This window comes from Callorhinus ursinus, unplaced genomic scaffold, assembly GCF_003265705.2.
Source record: "Callorhinus ursinus isolate GAN/ISIS: 27379988/994484 unplaced genomic scaffold, GSC_fseal_2.0 scaffold85, whole genome shotgun sequence".
Lineage (NCBI taxonomy): Eukaryota > Metazoa > Chordata > Mammalia > Carnivora > Otariidae > Callorhinus > Callorhinus ursinus.
In genome coordinates, this window is record NW_027397147.1 from 3,326,022 (window position 1) to 3,344,103 (window position 18,082).

At 43.3% G+C, this 18,082-nt stretch overlaps 1 protein-coding gene across 8 annotated transcripts in view; it reads left to right on the forward strand.

Annotated features, from left to right (window-relative positions):
• The window catches only part of TNRC6A (trinucleotide repeat containing adaptor 6A), an 84,678-nt gene that overhangs the window by 41,146 nt on the left and 25,450 nt on the right, over nucleotides 1–18,082 (forward strand). For 6 of the 8 annotated variants that reach the window (XM_073887972.1, XM_025855481.2, XM_073887974.1 and 3 more), the window contains 7 exons: nucleotides 4,602–7,184; nucleotides 8,568–8,744; nucleotides 9,923–10,098; nucleotides 11,277–11,309; nucleotides 12,867–12,947; nucleotides 13,297–13,348; nucleotides 17,314–17,456. In XM_073887972.1, coding sequence (XP_073744073.1) covers nucleotides 4,602–7,184; nucleotides 8,568–8,744; nucleotides 9,923–10,098; nucleotides 11,277–11,309; nucleotides 12,867–12,947; nucleotides 13,297–13,348; nucleotides 17,314–17,456 — 3,245 coding nt within the window. Of the gene's footprint in view, nucleotides 1–4,601; nucleotides 7,185–8,567; nucleotides 8,745–9,922; nucleotides 10,099–11,276; nucleotides 11,310–12,866; nucleotides 12,948–13,296; nucleotides 13,349–17,313; nucleotides 17,457–17,827; nucleotides 17,975–18,082 lie in introns of all 8 variants that reach the window. The other 2 variants (XM_073887976.1, XM_073887973.1) reach the window with 2 other exon arrangements.

Genomic DNA, 18,082 nt, shown 5'->3' on the forward strand with positions numbered 1-18,082 from the left:
TGGGCCTTTACAGAAAAAGTTTGCCAGCCCCTGGACTAGAGGCCAGAATACTGAAAGAAACATTTTGACCTTTGTCACTGAGTGCTGTTTGAAATGGTGCCTGCCAGGTTCTCTCATATTCCCAAGTGATACTATGTCATACTTCCCAGAAATACTCTAAAACCAGAGTACATTTACTTCTGAAGACTTTGCCCTTCTGGTGAGAATGAAAAGTCTTTAAGGCAGAAGGCACATGTTTAACTATTTTGTTTGTTACATGCTGTATATTTAATAAGAAAAATAAATTATTTTTTCTGGACCTAAATTCTTCCTGAGCAGATTATTGTTTTCTTACAAATCACTTGAATCATCGCCAGTCTTTGCTCTGCCTCCACATAATCCCCTTTGATCTTTGGGAATAGGTGCTATGAGATGCACTATTCTTTCGGAGGTGTGGTGCTCGAGTTGCCCCCAGTTCTCATAAGGTAATTTTGTGTGAGAATAGGAGCTGATGGTATTATTTTGGATTTCCAGTGTTCTTTAGTAAGGCATAATCTTCCAAATCTTCATTTGCCTACATCAGTGCAGTGTGTGAAAATTTGTATTTTGCACCATGCTCAGTAAAACTCAGCTGCCCCCTTTCCTCCCACCAGCTTGGGGCCTCACAGTCTTACTGTTTCTCACTGTTCCCTGGAAAAACCTAACAGGATTGTTAATTATGTTCCTCTGTGTTTATCCTCTGGATCATTTGTGATGATGGGTTTTGGCTTCCTGTCTGTAAAGGAAACACTAAAATTTTCACCTCTCCCCAATCTGAAAGAGTCTCTGTCTCTGTGAAACATTTTAGTTGAGATTGCTGAGGAGTCTTTTTTTCAAAGCTTTAGTTAGACTGGGATCTCCCCACCTCTGTCTGAGCTACACGTTTTTCATAACCAAAAGATCCTTGGTGAATGCAGTTTTTGATATAGCCTTTTAATTTGGGGTTTTTTGAAAGTAGCAAGTAGTTTTTAGATTAAAAATGAAATTAAAAATTTTTTTTTTTATAAAATGAAATTTTAGCTAGTAAATGCTGATGGTGTCTCTCATTTTCTGAAAATACGTAAGGATATATAGCAAAAGACAAATTTAGACCATGCCCCGCCCCCATCCAAACCAGGTCATGACCAGATTCTGAGAGAAATTTTTACTAACATTAAAGGTGGTAGAGTTTGGTTTGCAAAATGGATCCTGCTATTTGCTGGGGGGTTTTTTTGTTTGTTTCCTTGCTTGCTTTTGATGTATTCTGACATAAAATGACTTCACATTTTGGGTAAGTAGTCAAATCTGTGTCATTTCTCTTGTGGTGTCTTTGCTTTTATGTATAAAATATTCTCATTCACTGGTAACTTCATGGTAACACATTAATCAGACGAAATTATTTTTGATTGTCTGATTTTAAGAAATCTTTTTAAAGTACCAAATATTCCTTTTCTCCTGATTTAAAATACTAACATTTGACAAACACTTGGGTCTGTCCCTGGCTTCCTGGTGCCGTTCAGCTGAAGCTTAGCTGCTCAGCTGGTGTGGCGCTCGTTAGCTGTCGCGTGACCCTGCGGCGCCCCCTGCCCCCCATCCCGCTACTGAGATTCTCTTTCTCATTCTGTCATGTTTTATGTGAATTTTTAAATCACTTTAACCAAGTTGCAGACTCTTGTTAGCGATTTCTTATAATTGAATTATACTTTAAGAAAGAATATTATTCTTTCTTCCTATCCAGGAACAAGTTTCTGTACTTAATCAAGTTGTCTTCTGTGGCCTGCAATAAAACTTAATTATATATGACTTTACATATTTCTGTTAGCTTTATTCCAAGTTGCTTTATAGTTTTTGTGGCTGTTGGGATCTTTTCTCGGTCACATTTTCTCGTCGACTACTTCTGGTATATAGGAAAACTACTGCTTGCTTTTTACATGTTAATCTGTTGTGTTTCTTTTCCACTATCCTTCCCTTTTTTCTGGGTCCCCTTTCATCGGTCAGTACTTCCAGCAGAAGGCTGAGTATTAGTGTTGAGGACAAGGACCCTGCCTTTTCCCTGTCGGGATGAGAATGCTTCTGCTGTTTCGCTGTTAAATTCCGGGTTTTGTGTTCAGCCTAGGTCGTTTTGTCTGATGTTCCCAATCTTGCTTTCTTACTCCTGCTGGGTGGAAGTGGCAAGAAACACTGGCATGTGTGAGAAAAAAAATTGTGGCAACAGGTACTTTTACTCACATCTTTGAGGTGATGATATGGTGATGGTGGCTTGACTGTTAGATCTGGAGAAAAGTGGATGAATTTGGGGCTTGGTGGTGTTTGGGATTTGCCATGCACAGTAAGGTTTTAGGAAACTTACTGAGATGAAGAAAACCATAAAGAAACAGGATTTTTTTGGGTTGTGGGGGGAGAGGCATCTGTGGGGGAATAATCCAGGAATTAGTGTTCTGTTTGAGATCTTTAAGTAGAGACTTAATGTAAGCAAGTTGTATGATTTCTAATTTTGTTCTCCATGAGATAGACATGGTGGAGTGGAAAATGTGCTTTGGAGACAGGACTGAAATAATCAGCAGAGTCGTCAGTATGTATTAATTAGTGATAATAGCAGCCCTCATTTATTAAGTACCTAATTTGAATCAGATATGGTTCAGAGCATTTTTAATTATTAACCACTTAGTTTTCCAGCGACTGTTTCAGCCAGGTGCTATTATTGCTCCGCCTTTATAGATGAGGAAACTAAGGTACAGACAGATTGAGGATCTTGTGTGTGATCACACAAGGAAATGGCGGAGTGGCTTTGAAACGCAAGCAGTCTGGCTGCACAGTTGGGCTATTAATCACTGTACCAAACTGCCCCTTGCTTGCAGAGCCCTTCTTTGAAGCTGGCACTGAGCTAAATGCTTCACAAAGGATAGTATAGTTAACAGCTGGGTAAAGAGGTACTGTTTGTAGCCCTGTCTTGCAGATTTGGGCATACAACTGCTGCATAGAGACCAGACATGAATCTTGGTGTCTGTGAGAGTACCAGCCATGTTCTCAGTCACCTTGCTTTATTATCCAATGCTGAATCCTGCCTTCTTCGTGTGATTTGCTATAACTTAACCTCTGGGCCTCGATTTCCCCATCTACAAAGTGAAGGTAGTACATCTGTGCTCTAGGATTGTTCCAAGGAGTCAGTGACAAAAATCCATAGAAAACATGTGATCCATGATCTGTGCTGAATGATGTTGCTGGTGGTGCAGGTGCTGGTGTATTTGTTTGTTTTGACCCCGTGAGACAGACTATTCGGTATCCTGTGTTTCGTGAGAAGAACCTTCTCACGGGCACTGAAAGATGACACACTTCGTTTGGCAGCTTAAAACAATGATTCCCAAACAGGGAGTGGAGATCAGAGTCTCTTATGGAACTTTAAGATTCATGTATTTGGTGAATTATATATACACTTTTGGTCTCTCTCTAGTCCTTTTTTCTGCTATTCTTTCTAGCTCATAGTGTTTTGCTGCTTGACAATTGTGCTTTGCGAGAAAATGATGCGAGATGAACCTGATTTTCCATATTAGCAATATACCAGTAGTGAGTTACATTTGTTTTCTAGGCCTGCAATCCCTGGCAGTTGGTTCATTAGGTCTGGGATGTGACTTGAATGTGTGTGTTACTTAAAAGCACCACATAGGATTCTGAGTACTACTCTTATCAAGAACTACAATATAAGCCACCCCCTAAAGACAGTCTAAATGCAGACATCTTATGCAGGTTAATATCTCTGAGGAACTTTTAACTACCAGATCCTTAAACCAAATGACAGGAATGAATCTGGGGAAGTATTAGAAGCATGAGAACTGCCTGCCTCCTACCTGCAGGAAAACAACTAGATGATAATATATAGCGGTGAGTCCAAGATTATAGGATTCTGTGATTGGTCATTAATGGTGTTTAATGTCAGCACTTGATTTTTTAATTGTCATAATTCTCTGATCTCTTATAATACATGGCTGTGAAGGAGAATGCAACTAAAAATACTTGTGTGCAATAGTTCAGGTTGAATAAAAACACTAATGAAATGGAAATAAAATGGAAAAGGCTTTGTAGTTTTTATAAACTTGTTCTAATACCCAAAGAGTTGCGTGAAAAAGCTCCCCTGAGAAAGGGAAGACGGGAAAGGATTTCTGGTATGTTTCTAATACATGTAGTCAAGTTCGTCCTGTTCACTTGTCCTCATACATCTCCTTCCCAGCCCCTTCTGTCCCATGTCAGACCTCTAGGCTTGGGTTGCTTCATTATCCCAATACATTACTACCACCTAGTTCTTCTTCACACCAAAATTCTTTTACTTGCTGATAAATACCAGTTTGTTCATTCAGCAGTTATCTACTGAGAGGAGCTCTTATGTTCCAGGTACTGCCCTAGGCTCATAGGATAGCATCAGTGAACAAAGCACCAAAATACCCTGCCTGAGTGGAATTACTAATTGGATAAGAAAAGTTGGTGGCTGGGATATAACCAGTGCCCTTGTAACCATACTGCCAAGTTAATGTTGAGGAACCACATACGTTTATAACATTTATTGCCTTTTCAAACACTTCATAAGTTTTTGTACTTCTCCTTTATTCTAGATATAAACCACAATACTTCAGGATCCCATTATGAAAATTCGCAGCGGGGACCTGTGTCTTCTCCGAGTGACTCTAGCACAAATTGTAAGAATGCTGTTGTAAACGACTCCCCTGAAAAAGAAGCATGGCCCTCAGTCCCTGGCAGTGATCCAGAGTTGGCTTCAGAATGTATGGATGCTGATTCTGCCTCCAGTTCTGAATCAGAGAGAAACATCGCTATCATGGCTTCAGGAAGCACCGGTGGTGAAAAAGATGGCCTTCGGAATAGCACTGGACTTGGTTCCCAAAACAAGTTTGTGGTTGGTAGCAGCAGCAATAATGTGGGCCATGGAAGTAGTACTGGGCCATGGGGTTTTTCCCATGGAGCCATAATAAGCACATGTCAGGTCTCTGTGGATGCTCCTGAAAGCAAATCAGAAAGTAGCAACAATAGAATGAATGCTTGGGGCACTGTAAGTTCTTCATCAAATGGAGGGTTAAATCCAAGCACTTTGAATTCAGCTAGCAACCATGGTGCCTGGCCAGTATTAGACAACAACGGACTCGCCCTCAAAGGGCCTGTAGGGAGCGGTAGTTCTGGCATCAATATTCAGTGCAGTACCTTAGGCCAGATGCCTAACAATCAGAGTATTAACTCTAAAGTGGGTGGTTCTTCCACCCATGGTACCTGGGGAAGCCTTCAGGAAACTTGTGAATCTGAAGTAAGTGGTACACAGAAGGTTTCATTCAGTGGTCAACCTCAGAATATTACCACTGAGATGACTGGACCAAATAACACTACTAACTTTATGACCTCTAGTTTACCAAACTCCGGTTCAGTACAGAATAATGAACTGCCTAGTAATACAGGGGCCTGGCGTGTGAGCACAATGAATCATCCTCAGATACAGGCTCCGTCGGTTATGAATGGCACTTCCCTTTCTCACCTTAGCAATGGAGAGCCAAAAAGTGGAGGCTCTTATGGTACTACGTGGGGTGCCTATGGTTCTAATTACTCTGGAGACAAATGTTCGAGCCCTAACGGCCAAGCTAATGGTGACACTGTGAATGCAACTCTAATGCAGCCTGGCATAAATGGGCCTATGGGCACTAACTTTCAAGTGAACACAAATAAAGGAGGAGGCGTGTGGGAGTCTGGGGCAGCGAATTCCCAGAGTGCATCCTGGGGAAGTGGAAATGGCGCAAATTCTGGAGGAAGTCGACGAGGATGGGGAACTCCTGCACAAAACACTGGCACTAATGTACCCAGCGTGGAGTGGAACAAACTGCCTAGCAATCAGCATTCCAATGATAGTGCAAATGGCAATGGTAAGAAGTTTACAAACGGATGGAAGTCTACTGAGGAAGAGGATCAAGGTTCTGCCGCATCTCAGACAAATGAGCAGAACAGTGTGTGGGCCAAAACAGGAGGTACAGTGGAGAGTGAAGGTAGTACAGAAAGCACTGGACGCCTCGAGGAGAAAGCAACTGGGGAAAATCAGAGTAGAGACAGGAGAAAAATTGATCAGCACACATTACTCCAAAGCATCGTAAACAGAACTGACTTGGATCCACGTGTCCTCTCCAACTCTGGTTGGGGACAGACTCCTATTAAGCAGAATACTGCCTGGGATACAGAAACATCACCTAGAGGGGAAAGAAAGACTGACAATGGGACAGAGGCCTGGGGAAGCTCTGCAACACAGACTTTTAACTCAGGGGCATGTATAGATAAGACTAGCCCTACTAGTAATGATACCTCATCTGTATCGGGGTGGGGAGATCCCAAACCTGCTCTGAGGTGGGGAGATTCCAAAGGCTCAAGCTGCCAGGGGGGATGGGAAGATGACTCTGCTGCTACAGGAATGGTCAAGAGCAATCAGTGGGGGAACAGCAAAGAAGAGAAGTCCGCGTGGAATGATTCGCAAAAGAGCAAACAGGGATGGGGTGATGGACAAAAATCAAACCAAGGGTGGTCCGTTTCTGCCGGTGATAACTGGGGGGAAACTGCAAGGAGTAACCATTGGGGTGAGGCTAATAAGAAATCTAGCTCAGGAGGTAGTGACAGTGACAGGTCCGTTTCTGGTTGGAATGAACTTGGTAAAACTAGTTCCTTTACTTGGGGAAATAACATAAATCCAAATAATTCATCAGGATGGGATGAATCTTCTAAACCTAATCCTTCCCAGGGATGGGGAGATCCTCCAAAGTCTAATCAGTCTCTAGGTTGGGGAGATTCGTCAAAGCCAGTCAGCTCTCCAGACTGGAACAAGCAACAAGACATTGTCGGGTCTTGGGGAATCCCACCAGCTACAGGCAAACCCCCTGGTACAGGCTGGCTGGGAGGACCTATACCAGCCCCAGCAAAAGAAGAAGAGCCCACAGGCTGGGAGGAACCATCCCCAGAATCCATACGTCGCAAAATGGAGATTGATGACGGAACTTCAGCTTGGGGAGATCCGAGCAAATACAACTACAAAAATGTGAACATGTGGAACAAAAACGTCCCAAATGGCAGCAGCCGTTCAGACCAGCAAGCACAGGTACACCAGTTGCTACCATCTGCAAGTGCCATCTCAAACAAAGAGGCGGGCAGTGGCTCCGGTAAGTTTTCATTTAACGGAGTCCGACAGTGTTACAAGATACTTCACAGTGTTGTTAGCCTCGCTTCAGTGTACTGGTGCTGCTGTAAGATTTGTTTAACAGAGTATTTGGATATGGCACACAAAGGGCTTTTCCCCTCTGATCCAAGAGGAGCTTCTAGGGAAGAAAATAATAGGGCGTTTAACATCAGGGAACAGAGCTCTGCCTATAGCCGCATTGGTTGTGGGTCTCACATGCTCTGTTCTCTGCTAGGAAGACTTCAGAAGGCAGAGTTGGGAAAGTGATGTCAAGTAGGAATTCCCTACACTTCTCAGTTCTTCTGAGTCAGGCTGTTACTTTTTGGTTTTGTTATTTGATTACAGTGTCCCCAGAAATAAAACAAGCATCCAAGCATAATACTCTTTAAATACCAGGTGCTATATTTGGCCTTAGAAGGGATTTATTTAAGTAGGCATGAAATCCAAGTCTGTTAAGTTATACAGCGTGTATGTTTGTGTACTTAAAACATTTGGTAGTACCTTTCTGACATATTCCCACTCTCATAACGAGCTAATTCCTATCTGCAGATGATCTTGACAATGACATTTTCATTAAGTGTCATTGGAACACATTGTCTTTGTTAATGGACGTTTTATTGAGTAATAATCAGTCCCTTCAGAAGTAGCGTTAGGAGTGTTTTCATGAGCGAACCTTTCAGCATCCAGTTTTTTTCCCTCAAGTATAGTTTATTAATTTAGATTCAGTTCTTACAAGAAACAGGTTACGTATCTAAGGGAAAGGCTATTTTGGTTCTTTTGAACAATATTTATGGCTTTGCTTTGGACAACCTGATACCTCAGAATTTTTAAGAAGCATTGTCCAGGATGTATAAAAATAGGATGCCTAGGTATTTTTAGTCTTGTAGTTATTTTATCTTATTTTATTTTATTTTATTTTATTTTGCCCCAGAACAGTGATGTTGAAAGGTTGCACTTATGGTAAAAATTATATACACATACCGTTACCCAGCTTGATTACCTGCTTGGAATCAGTAGGTTTGGCTTAGAATGACTTGACTTTTCCAGGAATTAAATTCATCTTCAAAGGAGGATGACTTGCTATAATTAAGGTCATTCAAAACAATCTGCTCTACACCCAGAGGGCAATTATGAAAGAAGAGGTGGGGGAAAAAATTCACACCGTGTAGTTAAATTATGATAATGGGAAATGATTTGTCTTCTTTGCATAAAACAGATGCCATTGTTTTTGCCCATCGCAGCATCATTATTCGATCTGTGAATGTGAAGGTCTTCATCTTTGGTTCCCTAAGTATTCCTTATTGCCCCTGTTCCACCGCACCACCCTACCATGTGCTGATGACTTCTTTTCCCACACTTTCTAAAGGCTGGGGTGAGCCCTGGGGGGAGCCTTCTACTCCAGCCACAACTGTGGATAATGGTACTTCAGCATGGGGTAAACCCATAGACAGTGGTCCCAGCTGGGGGGAGCCTATTGCTACGGCATCCAACACATCCACGTGGGGCTCCAGCTCTGTTGGTCCTCAAGCATTAAGCAAATCTGGTAAGTTATTGATAATTCCTGGTAGCTATTTTGTCGCAGTGGTGGTCTCTCATTGTCTATAATTAAATAATCGGATAATGCTTATATCATTGATAAGTGTATCCGTGTCTCATCATACTAGATGATTTCACTATTTGCCTCTTTGAATTTGTAACTTGGTTTGCTCTTTTAGCTTTCTGAATTTTCTTGTCCTTACTTAGAATTGTGTTAACTAATAGGGATTTGCATGTACTTCACCAAATCTAAGTTATTATTTTACCAAATAAGATTACGTATTCAAGCAACTTTCATGTTACCCAGCATGAGAGACTGGATATATAATCGTGTGGACACATATCCAAACTGTCTGGCTCAGGTTCCAGATTACTCCCTGAATATTATACAGAAAATGAACAAAGTTCAGGAGGGACCTGATTCAGCATTTGGGTGAACGTTGTCACTATCCCATAAGTTGTGTGTGGGGTACCCCATAGGATCCTATTCCAAAGGCTGAGTCTAGAGTTGAGATACTCTCTGCTTATGACTTGCAGTACTTTGTGGCCATCCTCTTTGAAAATATATATCAAAATGAATTCTTTGAAATTTCCTCATTCCTCTTTGCCCTGTGTGTTGCTATGCAGATTATTAAATGAGTATGAATAAGAAGGCCACCATTGTTCCATGTTTAGGAGACTTCTGTTTGTAAAAAGCGTGGGAAATGTTTCATTGATTTTTTTTTTTTTTTTTTTTTAAGTAGGCTTCACACCCAGTGTGGAGCCCAATGCAGGGCTTGAACTCATGACCTGAGATCAAGACCTGAGCTGATATCAAGAGTTGGACACTTGCCTCACCGAGCCACCCAGGCACCTCTGAAATTTTTAATTTAAAAAAATTTCTTGCTTAGGCGTGCCTGGCCAGCTCAGTTGGTAGAGCAAGCGACTCTTGATCTCAGGGTCGTGGGTTCAGGGCCCATGTTGGGTGCAGAGATTACTTAAAAAAAAAAAAAAAAAAAAAAATCTTGCTTAGTGGAACCTTCAACTCAGTATAAAACATACATTTCTACCATGCAGATTTGGGAAGGGAAATAGGGGTTTTCTTAGGGTCCCACCCCCACCTGGCCCCCTTAATGAGTGCTCATCCTCCAGAAAGAATTGTTTGATTAAAGCGTGTTTCTCTTTATATCACAAATCCACGATCAGGGCCAAAATCTATGCAAGATGGCTGGTGTGGTGATGATATGCCATTGCCTGGAAGTCGCCCCACCGGCTGGGAAGAGGAAGAGGATGTAGAGATTGGAATGTGGAATAGTAATTCATCTCAAGAGCTTAACTCATCTTTAAATTGGCCACCATATACAAAGAAAATGTCATCGAAGGTAAACATTTCAAGGGCAAAGCCCTTGAAACTTTATTCCAAAGATAGTTCACCCTCAGAAAATTAATGTTCTTCCTGCCCATTTGTGGCAGTCAGTACAGTCCAGGCAGTCCCCAACTTAGGTATAGCCTCTTGTATGGGCAGCCACCTAGACAACCATAAGACCGCAGGAACTTCTTTGTCCCCACTGCTACAGCTTGGGATTTCTCTCCTCCTCCCCCTCCACCAGTGCTGGCTGGGACACCCGTCACCCCGGGGTGGTGCCTGCAGTGGTGGGGGTGAAGAGAAGGGCAAATCTCCTTGTTGACGCTTTCCATCCCCCTGCCAGTTCATCTCCCATCCCACCTCACTTGCAGTCCCCGACCTCCCCTTCCACCCAGAATCACCATCTTTCTTTTTCATCCCCCATCTGTAGCCCTTCCCCGCCTCCCCGCCCCGAAAGGTCCTATGACAAAAATCCCTAGGAATGAGCAGAGTTTGATTTTTCTCTTTCTTGTATGTGGACAAATCTTATTCGCAAACCTGTTGGTACATCAGAATCCTATGGCATCTGTTGCAAGTACAGCTTCCTGTACCCCAGGCCTACTATATAGTTTTGGAAATTGGACCCCAAATGTGTCTGATGTAGAGCCAGAGCTGAGAAGCACTGACGCAGACCACTGGTTCTTAAGAGGTGGTATTGGATGCTGGTGTCAGATTCTCTTGGGGACCATTTTCAAAATATGTGCCCAGACCCCTAGGTGGTTCTCCCCTCTCACCCTATTTGAGAACCAGTCCATCTCCACCCCACCCCCCACCCCTGTCCCCAGACCTTAGAGGTCAAATATCCAGGAGTTCCACTAGCTGCCCACCAGGGTCCCCCCGTTTTAATCCTTGGGTTCTCAGTCTAGGACCTACCATTTTCATTTAAAAAGATGTTTCATTTGGCTGAATTTGCCTATTGCCTCTCCATATAGCTTATGAAGTGCTTTCCCATATTTTACATAAGCCATTTGGTCCTCATGACCTTCTGAGGTAGAATACCGATGAGGAAATTGAGACCGGAAAAGGCGGTGACTTGCCCAAAGATGCATAACTAGTAAGTGACAGAGCAAGGACTTAAGTTTAGGTCTTCTGATTCCAAACCCTGTGTTCTTCCCACTGGACCATGCTGTTTTGTGACTTTGTCTTTCCTTACAGGGTCTGAGTGGCAAAAAAAGGAGAAGGGAAAGGGTGTGTAGCCTTTTTACTCTTTCTCCTTTGTTTCTGCTAGTAAAAATCTTTTAGAAAGCGACTGCAAACATTTATTTAGCTTCTGCTGTGTGCCAGGTACTGTGCTTGGTGCTGGGGGTTCAAAAACACTAGGAAATGAGCTGTACCCTCGAGGAGCTCGGAGTCTAGTGTGGGGCTGTAGGAGAGCACTGAAGAGTAGCCACTTGAGTTTGGAAGATGCCTGCGGGTGGGATGTGCCAGGGAAAATAGTAGTCTGATATACTAAAGTGTAGAATTTCTGGAAAGAGGTAACAAGAGATCTGGCTCAATAGTTAAATTAATGGCAGGTAGTAGAGTCTTTTCAATACCATGCCAAAGATAATTTGAACTTTATTCTGTATAAAATATGGAGCCAATGAAATTTCATAGAACGCAACTTGAGTTGGGTTTTTTAAGTTACTTTCTTTAAAGAAAGCTAACTGGTGATCCTATGAAAGATAATTGGCACAGAGGAGAGACCAGAGTTGGGGGATCCCAGTCAGGAAGCTTCTGGTGAGAAGTGAGGGCCTGAATTGGGAAGCCAGAGTGGATATGTAGTGCAAGGGACTGATCAGAGAGGCATTTCAGAATAGAAGGGACAGAAGGCCTTGGCAGCCATATAGGCATGGGGCGGGGTGGGGGCCAGAGGAATCAAGGAGGACTTCAGAAACCTTGGCAAGGGTTAGGTGCTTGCTTCAGAGACCTGCACTTTGGGGGGTGGGAGCGGGCAGTGTGAAGCTGTGTTCTGTCCCACGGTCAGAAGGAACAGGCGGTAGCAACGGGAAAGGGGAATTAAGGCGACAGACCGAGAATGGCTGGCCCCGTGGTCTTCGTATTCACAGGAGACCTTGGTCCCTGCGGCGTCCAGCCTCCCTGTCAGCCAGGCTCGTCGTCGTGGACCATATTCCCTCAAAGAGTGTCTCAAAGTCGTTTCTCTACTGCCCATGCCCAGCCAGCCATGGCAGCCAGCACCAAGTCGGGGAGTTGGAGGACCCCCAGCCTCAGCTGCCGCTGGGGTACTGTGTTCTCGGCAACACGAATTAAAATTTTAAAATAGCTTTTCATTTGGAAACATGTGGTGCTTTCTCAGTACAGTGCACATAGCATAATTAAATTCCGGGTCATGTTGGTTTCTTTGGGCTAACCTGTGGAACCTAACAACCACTTTTACTTTAGTGTGGTGTCAGAACCCCACAAATCCAGATTATAATTAAGCTCTTAGAACACAGTCCAGTTGTAAACTGGAGACTGTGATGAGCAGTTCTCCGCCCTTTGCTTCCGTCTTTTCCTTCTGACTGCTTGCCTTTAGAGATTTCTCTGTACGTTACAGCTATACCAGAGGACTGGAGCAAAGGAAGCTGAAAATCAAATAAGTTGATTTGTAATTGTTAACAACTCTGCTAAGAGTTGGTTGGAGGAGAAATTAATTGGCTAAAAATGAGAGTGGGGAATTGCCTTGAAGTTTTATTATTAATCCATCACTGTGCCCAGATCAATAGAGGCGGCCATGGTAGCTTTCTACTCTTTTGTTTTGCAAAGGGAACCATGAAAGGTGGAAACAAACAAGAAGAAGCATGGATAAATCCATTTGTTAAACAGTTTTCAAATATCAGTTTTTCGGTAAGTGTATTCTTCCTAGCAGCCCCCTCCCCTTTTAATGGTGGTCTGTAAATTTACCCTAAGTTCAGTTTTTTCTTTTCTTAACAAATTATTATTATCTTTCAATCCTTATGAATATGCTGGAGGTTAGAGTAAAATTGGCCACAAAGCCTTCTTTATTTTTATAGTTTTAGCTAAAAACGTTGATCATGTATCTTATTTTTAAAACTTTTTCTTGTTAGGCAGTGAAAAGAGTTTTGCAGTCCACTTGATTTTTGACAAATAATGAAATAAAGTAAAATTTTTCATTTTTAATTTATTTTCATTGATAAATTAAGGACTGCTAACACACTGTGTTTTCTTACTTCAGAGAGACTCACCAGAAGAAAATGTACAGAGCAATAAGATGGATCTTTCCGGAGGTAAGGAAAAGTTAAATCAGTTGGGGTTCGTATTCCTCATGGATGGACAAATGTATCTGTGACGTGTTGGTTCTAAGTGAGCACTGACGTGGACCAGGAGAGGGGAGATCTGGGTTCCTATCACAGCATTCCTGTGCTCTCAGCATACACTAGAGTGTGGTGGTGTATGAGTGGACTGCCTTCGAAGTACAAATCACTGTGCAGATCTAAGGTCGTGGTGATTTTAGTCTTTGATTACCTCGGATCTAGTCCTGTCAAGGAGGAGTTATTCAGGTTGGGTGATAAGAGTCTTAGTAATTTCGGAAACAGTAGGTGCAAAGGCCCAGATCATATGACAGAGACAGCTTGAACCGTGCTGGAGAAATGGAAGACGTTGCATGCAGTAGGAGAAGAAATGTAAATTGGTTGTGGTGGTGGGAGTGTGGTGAGGAGAGAAGCTTTGACTAGGGGAAGGTGCTGGAAAACGAGGCAGGTGCTGAATCATGAGGAGCTTTGGGGGGGGTTGAACTTCATTCTGAAAGTACGGGATTAAGTAATTTTAAGCAGGAGAATGACATTGGGATTTATGTTTTTTTAAAAAAATATGGCTACAGGTTGGAAAGATCCTAGGACAGAAGAGATTGGTGGCAGAAGACTGACAAAAAGATACTAAACATACCAAAAGCAGTTCGAGATTTGTTGCAGTAGCCAGTGAGGATTTCAGAGCTCTAAACTAAGATAGTAGTGGGAAGATTCTTAATTCAGTGGAGATGAGGGAATTAGAATCAACGAAAGTTGATAACCAGTCTGTACCAATTCATTATAGAGGTAGGGAAGTGGGTGTGGTAAAAGCTGATTTCCAGCTTTTTCTTTTCTTTTCTTTTCTTTTACGATTTTATTTATTTATTAGAAGGAGCAGGGGGAGGGGCAGAGGGGGAGATTTCCAGCTTTCTTGCCTGGACGCTTTAGTAGGTGGTAGTGTTATTCTTTTAGTCTGAGTCCAGGCAGGAGACTGAACTACACAGTGATTTGAACAGGAAGGTTTATTGATAGAAATATAAAGAATTACTAGCATAATAAAGGTTTGGCTAGTAAGAGGTAAAGAGACCACAAAAGAAGATAGGGTAGCGGAGGTAAGGAGAAGTCACTAACCTTAGGACAGAGCTAGTGTGCCCATGGAGGAGGGCGTCTGAGCCAGGGCTGAGGTCCAGACTCCTGGCCCTGGCCCTCTGCTCATCGCATGGCAGACATGTCACTGTGGTGCCACTGCATGGAACCGCAGGAGATCCGCCTTCTGGGGTGGTGTCTCACTTGAGCTCTGGTACAAAACCTCCAGAGCGGCTGCTGGGGGGGGCCGTGAGCCCGGCTAGGACCTGCGGCTGGGGCAGCTGCCTGTGCTGCAGGAGAGAGCACCCACACCTGGGAGACACTGTCTGTCTTCTGGCTGTGTCTCCTGCACCCTCTACCGTCAGCTGGCAAAGGGAAAAATATGTAAAGCATCCAGATCCGTTTTTTTTCAGGGCAGTGAGAGCTGAGAGGCAGTGGGTCGATGATTGGTACAGTTCACGCCACCCTCTGACTGCCCATCTTCTGCCTGCACTTTTGTTCCACTGTAGTGGCAAAGCGACTCTGTCTCTTTTCTTAGTGAGGTACAGCTTTCTTTCCTACAAGTGAGGAGGTCTGCCCTCTCACCAAACTGAGGAGACAGATATGGTCCCAACAGTCATTGCACTTATCATTGGCTATATTATTACTGCTCAAAGTCCGTCACAATTGAGACCGAAAGACTAAGTCGTAAAGTTAACTTTCAACAGCTTGTGAATAAAATAAAAATGGGGAAGAGAAGGAAGAAAGTGGTCAGCCTATACAGACAACCACGCTTCTGTAACGAGCCTTAGAAAGCATGCCGAGCGAGTCCTGCCCTCATTTCTATTGTGATCACAAGCTGTGCTTGGTGTCCATGGCTTCTTTCTTGCAGCACCCATTCCTAGTGCCCTACTCTCAGCCACACCTCAGCATCCTGGGTTCCTCTGCTGGTGGAGTGACCCAAACCTCTGTTCCCAGAGGGTCTGAGCCCTTTATTCATCTGCCTTTTCTTGATTGCTGTAGTTTTTCATTAACCTTTACTAGTGGGCCTGGAAATACTAAGGAGCCCCCCCCTCTGGCCCCCGGAGGAATCCCCCTGGGTTCCAGAGTCCTCGTGGCCTTCATTTTGTAATAGAAAACCCATGTCCCCTTGGGATGAGAATCAATCACTCCAGCCAGTAGACAAGCCCCTTTTTGCCTTGTGGTTCAGTGGCACAAAAGAAGGCAAAATGTCGAGGTGCAGTGTCCATCTTACAGTTCAGCAGCCCGATGTGTGTCCTGGTAGAAGCATTTTCTCTCTTGAGGATTAAGATCTCCAAACTTGCAGAGTTGCCAGACCAGGAAGCTAGAATTCTCTGAGTGGCTTATGAGGTATGATGGTGAGAGAAGCCACTCCAACTCCCACCATTTGATTCCCAGACCTCTTTATTCTGGTGATGTGGGAGACACTATGTCCTGTGAGACAGAAGCCTAGCCCACCCCCCTCTTTTTTTAAGATTTGTTTATTTGAGAGAGCGCACAGCAGGAGGGAGGGATGAGGGGAGAGAAAAACTCAAAAGCAGACTCCGCATGAGCACAGAACCCAACATGGGGCTCGATCTCACAAACCTGAGATCATGACCTGAGCCAAAACCAAGAGTCGGACGCCTAACCAACTGTGCCACCCAAGTGCCCATCCTTTAAGGATGTTGTCCCCTGACTTGCTTTATAACCAGTTCTACCTATTAGTTTGGCTAGCTACTTTTGGGTGATGATGTATGCGGTCGGACCAGTTGATCCCATGGGCATGATCCCATTACTGTTCTCCTTTTGCTGTGGAGTGAGTTCCTGGATCAGACACAGTTGCTGTGAGAATAAGGCCTTCTGCGAGACCATGGATGGCAGAAGTTTTACAGGCAGGAAAAGCAAATTCATATCCAAAATATGGGTCTATTCCTGTGAGGACAACACTCTGCCTCTTCCATGGCTCACTGAATGGCAGAAGTTGCTGTGCCGCTGTCCTGGTGGAACTTGCTGGAAATCTGCCCTCTAGGGTGCTGGGAAAAGCTGTTCATAGAGAGGTGTCTCACCGTTTGGAGGTATGTGGGAATGCTGGGAGACCTGGCCAGGGGGTGTTGCTGAGCACTCTGTACAGCCAGAGTGAGGCAGTGGAGAAGCTGCCAAGTGAGCACATTGAGCTTCCTCCTGCAGCAGCCCTCCAGCGCCCTCTACTGACAAAGCCTTGGTGCCAGGTGGCAAAAGAAAAATGTAAAGCGTCCAGATGTGCTTTCACTGAGCAGTCAAAAAGGGTGAATTTAGAGCTGAGAGACATTAAAGCAATCAATAAGTGGCCGTTATTAGAGATAAGAAATATATAGGAATAATAAGTTCGGTAGACAAGAAATTGAGTTTAAAGTTGCAGAGAAATCAAAATGAGAGTAATGGACAGAGGAAGACCCGAGAGAGGGGAAAATGTGAACCGGTCTGGTCTGCAGTTTCCTCATCTGCCAAATGGAGGTGATAATAGTAGCATTACCAGCATTAAATTCGAACACACATTTCGAACAGTGCCTGGCACATAGTGTGCATCTATCTGATGGTGATTTGTCTTGGCTGTTTTTGTTATTTGTAACTGGGAACTATGTTTTTATTATTATGTTAAGCAGATTAAAGATGACCAAAGAAGTCTTAACCATTTTATTACTGGTCTGTTTTCAAGTTGTTTTAGTAAAGTAACAGGATCTGCTAAACCCAACTTTACTTCTGAGGAATGCAAGATTTATTGAATGCATTTTTCACATGTTCTTGTCAAGGCAGAAGTCATCTCAGGGGGAGTGAATATTTTGCTTTCTGCTGTAAATTTATTTGAAGCCAATGAGATTGTCTTCCTACATGATAACATAGTGTCCTGCATTTCTTAGGAATGTTACAGGACAAACGAATGGAGATAGATAAACATAGCCTAAATATTGGTGATTACAATCGAACGGTCGGGAAAGGCCCTGGTTCTCGGCCTCAGATTTCCAAAGAGTCTTCCATGGAGCGCAGCCCTTACTTTGATAAGGTAAGTCATTTGTTTTGTTTTACCCCTGTGGCTGGTAAACCAGTACACTTAATAGCATAATTTTCTCATTAGTTGTCTAGGGCATTTAATATAAGGTACTGTAATCCGGTGCTATTACTGGATTTGTAGTTCATTCTCCTCTTTATGTTTCAGTTTAGCGTAGGGATTGCATTTGTATTTTCTTCTTAATCCCGCAAAATGTGTCTGGTTCTTTTTATGTACTCTAGAATTAACACTAATCTCTTCTGTTTTCTACCCGTTTCCTGTTGGTGCTGCAATGTCACGTGACTTCTCTTCTGTTCCTGCAATGATTTCTCCCTTCTGCTTGTTTGCTTGGCTGGTGTTGCACATCTTTCTGTCTGTCCACTCAGGATGGCATTGTAGCAGATGAATCCCAAAACATGCAGTTTATGTCCAGTCAAAGCATGAAGCTTCCCCCTTCAAATAGTGCACTACCTAACCAGGCCCTTGGCTCCATAGCAGGGCTGGGTATGCAAAACTTGAATTCTGTTAGACAGGTAAGTCCACGTGTGTATTTTAGGCTCTCTGTTGAATGATTTGTATAAGTAATGAAATCTCTCTTACATGTAGTTACTGTGTTTAAATCAATAAAACAGTGTGGTATT